The 13,131-nt window shown below is 44.6% G+C and overlaps 1 protein-coding gene across 1 annotated transcript; it reads left to right on the top strand.

The window, feature by feature from the left end:
* The first annotated feature begins 6,545 nt into the window (after positions 1 to 6,545).
* On the top strand, positions 6,546 to 11,958 carry LOC147004625 (doublesex- and mab-3-related transcription factor C1-like). The gene is made up of 7 exons (XM_085837639.1): positions 6,546 to 6,609; positions 7,669 to 7,822; positions 8,126 to 8,184; positions 8,571 to 8,707; positions 9,955 to 10,021; positions 10,184 to 10,418; positions 11,410 to 11,958. Exons 2-7 carry the CDS (start codon positions 7,759 to 7,761, stop codon positions 11,424 to 11,426), a joined length of 579 nt encoding a protein of 192 aa, XP_085693765.1. The 5' UTR covers positions 6,546 to 6,609; positions 7,669 to 7,758; the 3' UTR covers positions 11,427 to 11,958.
* Positions 11,959 to 13,131: the final 1,173 nt, after the last annotated feature.

Raw genomic sequence — 13,131 nt, 5'->3', positions numbered from 1 at the left:
TTCTTTGGGAAAATGAAAAGAGAAAGGCCATGAATTTGAAAAGGACCAAGGAGAGGATGGATAGTAAGGAGAGAAATAAGGTGATGATATTATAATCTATGGTGGTTTTAATGAATATGAACCTTAGAGGTATAATATATTTTTAAGTGTCTGGTTCTCAGTTGATGGACTGAGGAAGAATTAGTAGGTAAGGCCTTTTTAGAGAAGATGTGTTACCGGGCCATGGAGGTGGGGAACTGGCTTTGATGTTTCACAATCCCATGCCAGACCCAGGCTCCCTTTCTCTGCTTAATATTCGTAGTCTGGATATGAGATCTCAGCTACTGCTCTAGCACCATGCTTGCTATCTCCTGACACATTCTCCATGTTAATGTTAACACACCAACCGAACCTCTAAAACTGTAAGCAACTCTCCAATTAGATTCTATAAGTTGCCTTGGTCGTGGGTTTGACATGATGATAGAACAATAACTAAGATATAATATCATAACATAAAAGACATAATTTTTAACTGTGAAAAATTTATCAACTAGTACCTTCTTCGTGCACGTTTAATGTGACAATAGGGCTTCTTTTATTGCCTAGGTTGGTCTTAACTCTGGATTCAATCTATCATCTCTTTGCCTTCATAACTGCAAGGACTACAGATGTCAGGATTGCACCTTGTTTAATCTATTTCCTAATGTCTGTAGAATCAATCTTTTCATTAACAGCTTTATTAGTAAAAAAATAGAAGCATATTATTTTTATATTAGCACATAGAGTTCAAACATTTGATTTTACAAAAATATTTATATTTTGGAAATATTTTAATGAGAATTTTATACATAAATATATTTCCTACATTATTGTTACAAACTTTCCTGTACCACTTGAATTCTTCCTATAACTCTTAAATTTAATACATATTCATATATATATGCATATATATGTGTTTATACATATACATATATACTCACGTAAATATATGCACATATACGTGTGTATACACACACACATATATATATACTACTGAGATCATTTTCTGTTGCTCATAAATAAATGTGTTTCGAGCTTAAACAATTTGTATATTATTCAATTATTTTATATTTAGTATTGTGTTTTGGCTTCCTAAGATAGTTTTAATATTTCTTAGTGTACATTGTCACACATATGCATCATATTTGGAAAGATGGGTGACAGTGAGGCTCATCTAAGCTGTACCTGGTGTTTTACAGATTGGAAAGAGTTCACTGTGAACAAGCATGACAGCTCTGTGGATGAGGTTTACATGTAGTTAGGCACTTGTACACAGTTCAGTGTTAGGTCCCAGAACAATTGACCTCCAAGGATTAGGAGGAAGGTACACAACCACCTGTGGAGGTGAGAGAATGCTAGCCCTTAGCTAGAAGAAAACCAATGTCTAGTGACAGAATCCACCCATGCCAGCTCCTGCCCCCCCTATGGATCCTGGCACACGTCTCTTAACTGAAGACCTAAGTTCACTGGACTCTCTGTGTGTCTTCCCTGGACACCCAGCTAGTCCCTCCCTCAGTGTGGGTGTGAGCTGGAGCTGGACTTCAGACATTCTGAGGAGAAAAGTTCCAGGCAACCCAGGGTCTGTGCTAGGGAGCTGAGTAGTCACTGTCTCTCAGTGTACAGTCTCAAACGAGGATAGCTTGCATTCTAATAGGAAAAAGGGGGTTTTCCTGCTGTATACTTTATTGGTAAGTTTTTTGAAATAACTGACAAAAACGACTTGAGGGTGTAACAATTTATTTTGGGGTGAGGGTTTGAAAGGGCATAATCACATGAAAAATATGAATAGCTCTTGGGGAAAGAGTTATTCTTCACAATGAGAGCACAATAAATGATAACTACTTATAAAATACTAGAAAACACTACAGGAAAATGTACTGCCTACTGTATACACACAAACAGTTGCTGTCACCTCTTTCTGGAAAAAACACATTTTTAAAGGACCAGAGAGATTGTGTATTTCAACTCCAGAGCTGTAGCTCATACAAGATAAGCAGTGTAATGCAGAAACCAATCCACATCACTGTTGATTTCATTGAGGCACAAAGTATTTCTCCATGAAGCTTGCAAGCCAGGAACTCACTAAGTATGTTAAATAGGCCTAGAATTTGCCATCTCTTGAGCAGATGACCAAAAATGGATCATTTACCATTAGGCCAGCTTATGTGTTGTCTTGTTTGTTTTTGTCAAACTCAACTTTTTTGTTGTTGTTATAGACCATTATGTACTTTTACTCAGGATTTGTTTGTTTGTTTGTTCGTTTGTTTTTCGAGATAGGGTTTCTCTATATATCCCTGACTGTCCTGGAATGCACTTTTTAGACCAGGCTGGCCTGGAACTCAGAAATTGGCCTGCCTCTGCCTCTGTCTTCCAAGTGCTGGCATTAAAGGCACCTGCCGTACCCAGCAACACAGTATTTGTAGTGTACCAAAAATGTTTTTGTGTGGATACCAAAGCAGAATCTTCAGAGCCTAAATTTTGATAAAATCCAAGAAGAGATTGTTCATATGTAGCCATGGCTTTTCTACTTGGCTCACTTTCCATTCTTGGTCTGAATTTCTTCTCAAACAGACTTACTTAACTGGAGACATGAAGAAAAAAAAAAAGTTAGCTGATTATCTTGAACTAAACTGATGCTTAATTGTAGCATTATGGAAGGATAATAGGATTAAGAAATAATCAAAAACTTGATGCTACTGTGCACAAGGAGCAAAATTCTTTGTAACATTAAGGAAGATCCCATTAAAAACAACAAAGAGGGAGTAAGGTAAAATTTGGCCTCTGAAAATATAACAGGACAGGTAAGAGAATTTAAATATGGACTGTCTGGCAACCTAGATGCTACTTGAGTTTAACAGACTTTCTTGGTGAGATCACAATATTGTGTTTGCCTAGGAATGGGATACAGGCCATAGAAGATACATGCCAAGACATTTGAAGGCAAGTCCTTGAAAGTCTGAAAAGGCAAGGTGAGGCTTCAACTCCTGTAAGAACCCAGACAGACAAAGCAATGCATGTACATGATTTAGATAAAGGAGTGGTCACTGTATTTGTCATCAGCTGTGTCTTCTCAGGCTAAAGAAGATGAAGGGGACAGACTGTTGTTCTTATTGTAAAGCAGTACATGACCATTCTTAATGAAGTGTGCTTGGAAATCACCTGGGAAATAAGGTGAGAACAGGCATACATGAAAGCAGATTTGCCCGAGGTATTAAGGCAGCAGAAGGTGGGTAACTCCTGTCCTTTCCCTTCCACTGGATCACTAAGGACGTCCCCAACCAACAAACACCACCACCATCAGTAGAGAGAACAGAGCCTCCCAATGTCAAATTCTGCATCTCAGGCCTGGTCTTCTCATCTGAGAGTGCAAATATGGAGCTCAACACTGTGTAGTAAAGAACACTGGGAGCTTGCCATGGGGCTCCTGTCTATAATCCCAGCACACAGAAGGCTGAGGCATGAAGACAGCTGAGATTAAACTACAGCCTGGGCATCACAGTGCATTGAAGACCATCCAGAGTTACATAGTAAGACCATTTTTCAATTCAATGCTTATGGGCTAGAGAGAAGGCTAGTCAGCTAAGAGCACAGGCTGCTGTTCTGGACGATCTGGGCTTGGTTCCCAACACAGGCATGGCTACTACTAACCATCTACAACAAATTGAATCCCAGAGGGTCCAACAAGCTCTATGGGCTTCTGAGGGAACTGCACACATGTAGTGCACAGACACATATGCATTTAAACCACCTAGTCACATCAAACAAATCAGTCAATCTTGAAATAAATTTGAAAACATGACAAAAGAAAAGGAAACATCAGAAACCTAAGAACCTACAAGTGTCAGTCTGAAGTTAGGCAATAATCCAGGATCATTGCTCTACAGAAATGAAACATCAGGTTCTGTATAGGGCCTGTGTAACAACTATTCATACGTGCATGATATCAAGCCAAACAGAGGAAAGTGGAGTGTGTGTCGGTGTGTGTGTGTGTGTGTGTGTGTGTGTGTGTGTGTGTGTGTCTGTATGCAGACTTCCCTGTGTGAACATTTCTGATGGAGCCAGAGGTTGACTTTCAGTCCATCACTCTATCCCTCTACACCCACTCACCCACCTTTTTTATTTTTTATTTTTTTATTTTTTTGGTTTCTCTGTGTAGCGGTGCCTGTCCTGGAACTAACTATATATGCTAGAATGGCCTCGAATTCAGAAATCTGCATGCCTCTGCCTTCCCAAGTGCTGGAAATAAAGGGTTGAGCCAGCACTTCCCGGCCCTCTCCAAGTTTCTTGAGGCACCCCATTTCCCTGAACCTGGATCTCATTGATTTTCTTAAGTGGGCAAGCAAGCCCCATGCACCCTCATGTCTCTGCCTCCCCATTTTTATTATTACACGACTCTGTCTATACAACAGCCAGACAGTTTCTCTGTGCAGCCCTGGCTGTTCTGGAACTCTCTCTGTAGAGCATGCAAGCACCTTCAAACTCGGGGCTCCAAATTCATCTGTCTACCCAGTACTGGGATGAGAGACAAGTGATAGCAAGTCGCTGGCCTTAGCCCTGACCTGCTGCACTTTGGAGAGGTCAAACAGGGCTTGGCAAGTAGGTGGCCTGAAAATGCTGGCACCAGAAAAATGGCGGAAACCCACGTAAAGGCCACTAGAGAGCGCAATCTTGGTTTTCCTCTAGTGGGAATCACTGGGTGCTTACAGGGAAGAACAGGGGTCACTGGGGGGTCAGTATGGGTCACAGAGGAGCCACAGGTGGCAACTGAGGTTGTATGAGGGGAACAAGCTCATTGGTCTAGAAACAGGTGCAGGGGAGAGAAAAGGCAGCCCTGGCAGCTCCTTGGCTGCAAACTGAGGTGGCAGCGGGAGGAAGTGCATCTTCCCTCACCACTCAACTTCTTGATTCTCAGCCGCTAGACACTGAGGAATCTATATTAGAATAATATTGGCATCAAAAATAAGATCTGCACGTTCCCTGTCCTGATTCCCGCCTCACCCTACCCCACTCCACCCCTTTCTCTGGGCACCCAATTCCTTCATCCTTCATCCTCCTCAAGCATGTCTACAGGGGTGAGGCCAGAGATGGAGCTTAGCGTGCAAACACCTAGCCTACCTTACCCCTTCACTGGGGCTCAGGCTCCAAGGCTTGGCAAGTAGATAGCCTGAAAATTCTGGCACCACAAAAACGGTGGCAACACACGTAAAGACCACTAGAGAGCGCAATCTTGGATTTGCTCTCACAGGTGTCACTGGGTGATTACAGAGAAGAACAGGGGTCACTGGGGGTTAGTATGGGTCACAGATGAGCCACAAGGTTGCCATGGAAGTTGTATGAGTGGAGCAAGCTCATTGGTCTAGAAACAGGTGCAGGATAGAGAAAAGGCAGCCCTGGCAGCTCCTTGGCTGCAAACTGAGGTGGCAGCGGGAGGAAGTGCATCTTCCCTCACCACTCAACTTCTTGATTCTCAGCCGCTGGGCACTGAGGTAACTATATTAGAATAATATTGGCATCAAGAGTAAGATTGACACATTCCCTGTCCTGCTTCCCGCCTCACTCTACCCCACCCTACCCCCTATCTCTGGGCACCCAATTCCTTCAACCTTCAGCCTCCTCAAGCAGGTCTACAGTGGTGAGGCCAGAGATGCAGTTTAGCCAAGAACTGCCTAGCCTACCCTGCCCCCTCACTGGGGCTCGTGCTCCAAGGGTTGCCAGCTGAGTGACCATGAGGGAGCCTACTGCTATTTTTGGCTCAGATGGGGCAGGAAGGGATGACTGGCTTTCCCGAGGAGAACCTGTGCTCTTTGAACTGCCATAGGACTACAGACACAAGGAGGGACTACCAAGAAAGAGTAGAAGTCATGTGCTCAGGTGCCATTAGTGAAGTGTGGGGAACCATCTAAAAGACTGACCAGAGGCTGTGGAACTTGTTTTCATAACACCAAACAGAATACATTTTAATGTTTATTTTTATTGTTATTTTACATGCATTGTAGTTTTGCCTGCCTGTATGAGTGATGGCTTCAGAAACTTTGGAAGTTCAGATAAATACAGTTGTGAGCCAACATATAGTTGCTGGGGACTGAACCCAGGTGTTCTGGAAGAGCAGACAGAGCTCTTAACTGTTGAGCCACCTCTCCAGACCAGAGAGAGAGAGAGAGAGAGAGAGAGAGAGAGAGAGAGAGACAGAGACAGAGAGACAGAGACAGAGAGACAGAGAGAGAGAGACAGAGACAGAGACAGAAACAGGGGGAGTCTTTAGACCTGAGAAAAAGTGCTTACAGGGCTTGTTGACAAGGAGCTATCTCCTAGCTATCTCCTGGCTAGAACAAGGAGGGCATAGCACTTGTACTGAAAAAAAAAAAAAAACCAGCCTGCTGAGGAGGAGCTATCTCCTAGATATCTCCTCGTGACTTGAACAGGGCATAGCATTTATCCTGAGACAAACAGCCCCCAGAGGAGGCTCTATCTCCTAGATATAGCCCCCTGGCTCAAACAGGGCATAAAGTTTCACATGGGGCCAAAAATCCTTTTTCAGTTGGAGAAGTTGGTGAAATGGCGAAAATGTAGGATGCAGGAAGATACCAAAATGTAAGTGGTCCAAGATTCTAGAGTAGTGTAGTCTTTTATTATTATTATTATTATTATTATTGTTGTTGTTGTTATTGTCTTTGATGTGGTCATTATGGGTTACTGGCTGAGCCAGAGTTATGAGCTGGTGTGCACCTCACCACTCTCCTGCCTCAGCTTCCCAGGCACTGATATTTCTGGCATGGATTGGCCAAGCTTCTTCGGAGATGGCAGCATGGTGTGTGGAGGAGCAAGTGGTTAGCAGTTCCCCAGGGGATCAACGGAATTATTAAGATTAAGCCTGGACTTGAGTATAAAAGATAATGCAGCTAGAATGGGGATATATGGTTTCTCTTAAAGCTAGCGATTAAGTTCATTCACTTCCACTGGGGCAGTCAGTGAATACAGTACTTTAGGGAGCCAGGTAGAAGTTCACATAGAAAGCTGGACTAGCCTTGGGCATTGCCAGAGCACAGGATGATGCAAGAGAGCTGAGTGTGGCGATTGCTGAGGGAGATACAGGGACACCTGTCTGCTCCTCACCGGGGGCTTGATGTGAGCAAGTGAGTGAGTGAGTGAAAGAGCAGGCAATGGTGAGCAGGGACAGTCAGGTTCAGGCTGTACTGTTGTGGGGCTTTGAAGAGCAGCTCCTTAGGAGAAGGCAGTGTTCCAGAGAAGTGATTCTGTCAGTGCACCGGAAGGACAACAGGAGGCTTGTAGGCACTAGAGATAGAGGTGTCTAGCGGTAGGGTAAGTACACTGGGGGAAGGAATTCCAGTGGCCATTTTGGTCACCGCCCCAACTCTACAACCATGGAATTTCAAACCTAAAAACAGATATGATCTGTTTCTCCTGGCATTCTGACTCCCCTTGAATAGAGGGTATGGAACCAGATGAGCAAAGACAAGTGTGGGTTTGGGGGCAAACTTGGTCTCAGGGCCTGTACTTTGCTCTGAAAGTGCCACACCCATGGGAGAATCATAAACAATTGGGGTGAAGCACAATCCTGCCAGGATCTTCCTACAAGAGCCACCTTCTCATATGTGTGACTAACATGAGTCCTTCAATCTCCTCTGTTAGGGAATCTGGTAGAGCCTTGTGCACTGTAAGTTTTGGGAAGAAGAGCAGGGAAAACTGAGAAAGAGGTGTCAGGCTTGAGGCCCCAGAAGAATGACTGACACCACCAGCACTCCTATGATTGCCCAGCAGTTTCCCCCCAGTTCTGCTGTCATGGGTGAGTGTGTCTGGCCAGGTAGGGGTGGTCTCAATTCTAGTGTGGTAAGCCCAAGGGTTTCTGTCACCATTAGGACCACAGAATCTCCACTTGAACTTTGGCAAACCTTCCTCCCCATTAACCTGTCCAAGGTATAAGAGGTCCCATCATCGAGAAGTATCTCCTTTTTACAGAAAACAGAATGTTGTGTGTGAGGTATTGAAAAGAGATTGGCAGGGACATGAGTTCTCAAATGGGAGTTGTGCTTTCAGCAGAGTCTGGTGGGAAGGGAGTTTCAGCCAAGCTCTGCATGGTCTCTTACAGATCAGCACCTGTATCCTCTTTACCAGCCTGAAGTCCTGCTTCACACAGGTCAACAACAGGTAAGGAAAATTAGTTGCTACACGGAGAGGTGCCAAGCCAGCAGTCATTTTCTGGTTAGTTTTAACTGTGTCCTCAACTCTGAGATTCTACCAACAATGCTGTCTGGTACTTGCATCGAAGGCATGCGAAAGGCTTCACTTCTATTTGGGCCTCAGTAACACCAAATACAGAAAAGAACAACAAGAAAAATAACCCCCCAAAGAAAAACAAACAGCAGCAACAACCAACCAACCAACCAAAAAAAAACAAACAAAGCAGTGAGATTGTGGTTACCAAGTTTTAGAAAGCTCTGTGGAGGTTCATGGCTTTCATGACCTTAAAACATTCCCATATTTCTGTCTCAGTAGTCAGATCTGATGTTTAAATGGGATGTTTGTCCTTTCAGGGAATCTTCCAAGTGCCTCTGATGCTGAGCTTGCCGATAACAGTCATCAATATGCCCTGTATTCCGGTGACTCTTAATCTTCAAATGACCCCTTCTTTCCCATGGAATCCCAGCCAGCCCGTGACTATTCCCTGCCTGTGAGTATAAATAAAGAAAGAAGGAAAGAAAGAAGGAAAGAAAGAAAGAAAGAAAGAAAGAAAGAAAGAAAGAAAGAAAGCAAGCAAGCAAGCAAGCAAGCAAGCAAGAAAGAAAGAAAGAAAGAAAGAAAGAAAGAAAGAAAGAAAGCAAGAAAGAAAGACAATGGAGCCTGCTGTGGCTTATGGCCTATGTGTCAACACATGTTCCTGGTGCTATAGAAGTCTGGGCAGCAGCAAGAAAAAGGAAGAATACTGGAAGGGGACAGGGAGTTAAAGCAGGGGGAGGGAAAGAAAGAATGATGGAAAAAATGAGTGATGGAAGGAAAAAATGAAGGAAGAAAGGAAAAGACAGGAGAGGAGAGGAGAGGAGAGGAGAGGAGAGGAGAGGAGAGGAGAGGAGAGGAGAGGAGAGGAGAGGAGAGGAGAGGAGAGGAGAGGAGAGGAGAGGAGAGGAGAGGAGAGGAGAGGAGAGGAGAGGAGAGGAGAGGAGAGGAGAGGAGAGGAGAGGAGAGGAGAGGAACGGTAAATCATGGTGGAACAACAAAGTAGCATTGCCGCCTAACTTGCAAGGACATAGTCCTCCAACATTTACTATTTCCTGTGTGACACACTTGGTGATATCTTTCTGCGGTATTCACTCACTGTGTGAATGTGTGGAAAATAGTCTGCCCAGGAGCTTTAAAGAGGACAAGCACAGTGCATAGACCACACAGTTGGCTTTCAGACACGTTGAGACTATTGATCCAGGCTGAGGGGAATGGGCATGGGGAAAGGTTCTGCTGAGATCTGGAGGCACAACCGGAAGGGTCACAGAGGCCCAGGGAACTGTTCCAGGCCAGCTGAGAATGTGTCTACTGCCACATGAGCTTCGCATATCCTTCATGACTGGTGGGCAGGGGCAATGTGGAGGCAAGAGTCAGACTCTGAAGAGGACTGCTTCACTTCTCTATTGGTGCATTGCACATTCCAGCAGCCCTTGTCCATCTTCCTTGTACCCAGGGAAAAGAGGTCACTCTCAAAAGTAGTGTCTCAAGAAGGGATATGGAAGGAGGTTGGAAGGAAGACAGGGGTGGAAACAGGGGAAGGTCCATTCCAAACACAAAAGGCCAGTGCCATCTGTCCTACTGTCTGCAGATATTCACATGCCCTGAGCCTGGTCTTGCAGGGACCCCAGCTCTCCATGAGTACTTGCAGTTGTGGCCACCCAGAATGTTTAACACCCTGGCTTCTCCTCTCCTCTTTTCCAGGTTACCTAATGTGATGATGCAGCCCAATACCAGCACTGCCGCCCCTGTTGTGCTGGCACAGGTCCTGGTAAATGAGCAGGGACGAGGTCTCTGGAAGGGAAGGGATGGAAAGAGAAGAACCTTTAGAGATGGGTGTTTGTTGGGAAGGAATGGGGGCGTCATGAAGGGTCTGTTATCTTGGGGGAGGGGAGTGTGATTTGGTAGAATTCATTGTCCTATCACTTTTCAGGACTCCAACATCTCTTCCCAGCACCCTGGCACTGCTAACCAGGTTCCTGTCATCTGCTCCCAGAGCAACAACATTTCCAACCAGGTCCCTGAAGTCTACGCCCAGGGCACAGTCGCCTCCAACCAGGCCAGTTCGTCTGCTGAGGAACACTGGCAGAAGGTCATGGATGCTGCTGAGGCTCTCCTGATTCTGCATAACTCCCCTGAGTCACTGCAAGAGATTCGCAGCACCCCAGGTACATACCTGGATCCTTGAATGAGGAACAGGGGGCAAGGGTGGGGTGCTGGAGAGGGTGGGGAAACAGGAAGGCTTGTGCTGACAGAGGAGTGAGTGCAGTTAGTGGTTTTCTCTTCCCTGAGGCTAGAGCCGCCAGCTCTTCAGTATGATTGGGAAGCAGGAACCAGAGACTGCTCAGTCTATATTCAGCTTTCAAGGCTTTTGCTCAACAGCAGTGGGCAATTAAGTACCCTAAATTCAGGAGACTGTGAGGCCCTCCAGTTGGCAAAGTATCATGGGAGGGTAGACAGCACATGAAGTGGAAGAAAAGTGGATAGATCCAGGTAAAATGACTCCCAATCCATGGGTGTGCAGCAGCCCTCAGCATCCTGAGTTGGCCTCAAAGAGAAGCGCAGGGCAAAAGGGTCAGGGATGGAGGGAGATCTCCATACCAGCTCAAGGTATTCTCCATGTGGGCATGTAATGGTGAAGCCTTCAAGGCTTAATCATACATGAGATCTCAGGTGTTCATCAAGGAAGGGCTTTGTGAGTTGATGGGGAGACTCTCATAGCTAGGGAGGCTGGAAAGAAGGCTCAAGAGTAAAAAGAGCCAAGGAATAACACTGTGTGAGTGACAAGCCAGTCTGGCTGGATATTCTGGTTCAAAGGATGCTGAGTGGAGCTGGGAAACTTGCTTTTCACAGGGGTCTATCTGGGTGGGTAGGGAATATAAGCTATGCCAGAATGTCTGGTGCCTGCCAGGGTGAAAGAATAACTTACTCCAGGCAGAGAGTCCTTCATAGTACTCAGGGACCCTGGGCTTGACCAAATGGGACTCATGGCTGGGACTGTTGGTGAAGCCAGTATTAGAGAGAAGGAATCCAGGTATGATCAGATGTGGTCGTTGGTCATAATGAAGGTCTTAGATGGCTTGTTACACAATGTTACCCCCGCCAGTCATGTAAGGACACATCTGTGATCTAATGTGGCCTTTGCATTTCTGTCTGCAGGTCCTGATGGAGAGTGAAGACTGAGGCTATTCTGCCTGTCCTTGTCACCTCAGGACACAAGCTCAGCTTCACTGACCAAAAACTGGTCAGCAGGTTCGCACCCAAGTCTGTCACTAAGAGAGCCAAAATGGTGGCCTCACTGAGGACTGCCTGCTGTGTTTTTGTTTCTTAACTTGTAATGTACTTCCTGGCCAAAATCAGAAACTCCTCCTCAATGCTTTTGCATTGTAGGGTCTTAGCAGGAGGTAGGAAAATGTTCTAACTATGGCTGTAGGCTCTCGACCTTGCATTAATTTTTTTCCTTTGGAAGACTTTGATATTTCTGGGTGTCATTAAGGCTGCATCTCGTAGCATATTTTGAGCCGTCTCTTCACAAGTTTCTGAGCTTATTCCTAAGGCAACATTTCTTTTCTTCTCTATTTTTTTATTTTCTTTTGTGTCATCATGGTTTGCATATGTGGCTATTCTTGTGTTTAACAATACCTTTAGATACATCAGGATGCTCATCCGTGCCTCGGATACTGTACATGAGAGCCTGAATAAAGTATCCCTGTGGTAAAGCACTGAGAAGTATGGGCTGCTTCTTTGAAAATGTAGGCCAGGTATTGGGGAGAGAGCTTTTCTTTCTCCGGCACTAAGCTTGCTAATAATTTATTCAGTGTGTTACTTATTAAGGCACCAAGAGCAGAAGATTTTCGGCAGAAGGCTTTGTTGGACGTGCATGGCCCCCTTCCTTGCTTACTCATTTAAGCCTGTGAGACCCCCAAACAGGACTTTTCCCTGTGCCATTCCATTTCTGTGTTGACTACGTGAGCAGAGTCAATTGAGACTTGGGCAGAAAGCCTATCATTCTGGACTGGGTATCTAGGAACCCATCCTCAGTGTTGTTAGTACCAGGTCTGAGGGTATGTTGCAAACTGGCAACACACCTTGCTTTTGTTCTTAAGATGTAGCCTTCTGCAACTCTAATCATATGGTGGCACGAATCACATTTCACTAATGCACAGCTATGTATGTCATTGTGTTTTCAATGTGCACACTGATTATCATTCTAGACTTCCCTGCTATACACCACCAAACTCAAAACTTCTTCAACTTTAGGGTGACAACAGCAAACATTTTGACCACAGCTTAGAAGTTGTTTGGCACTGTGTTTTTGCAGCCATTTGTTTACACCCAACACAGCTCTGTGTCTTTCAACCTCAATTTTAGAAGTAACCGTGTGTCTTATGCACAAATACAGTCATATCAAAGAAATCAAACCTTCTACAAAGTTCCTGTGAAACTGCTAGCCCTTATACATACATATCTTCCAATAAATTTTTGTGTCTAAATTGGCTTAAAGGAGGAGGGTATATAAAAGAAGTTTGCTTCCTACAGACACCCAGAACTTGCTTCATCCTCTATGAAATGAGTAAGGAAAGGACAGCAACAATAAGAAAACAACAAACAAAGAAGTAAATACCCAAAGAAACCAAAGAAACAGAAATTCTTAAGTCATGATATGATAATGAGCATCAGAAATGACTGCAAGAACTGTTTGACCATGAGCAGAAATGACTCCATTTGCTGAATAGTGTATTAACCAGTAAAATTGCTAGTCTATGCATAAATAGGGAGGGAAATTATCTCTGGCAACAGCATTTTAACCTTATAAGAAGGCAGATGTTTCAGGATGTTGCATCTCCAGTTTATTCCTACATATGTGACCTGGCTTCTTGA

Source organism: Mus caroli, unplaced genomic scaffold, assembly GCF_978045245.1.
Source record: "Mus caroli unplaced genomic scaffold, Mus_caroli_1 scaffold_5, whole genome shotgun sequence".
NCBI classification, from domain to species: Eukaryota; Metazoa; Chordata; class Mammalia; order Rodentia; family Muridae; genus Mus; species Mus caroli.
The sequence above is the reverse complement of the archived record's forward strand: the minus strand, read 5'-3'. Positions and strand labels throughout refer to the sequence as shown.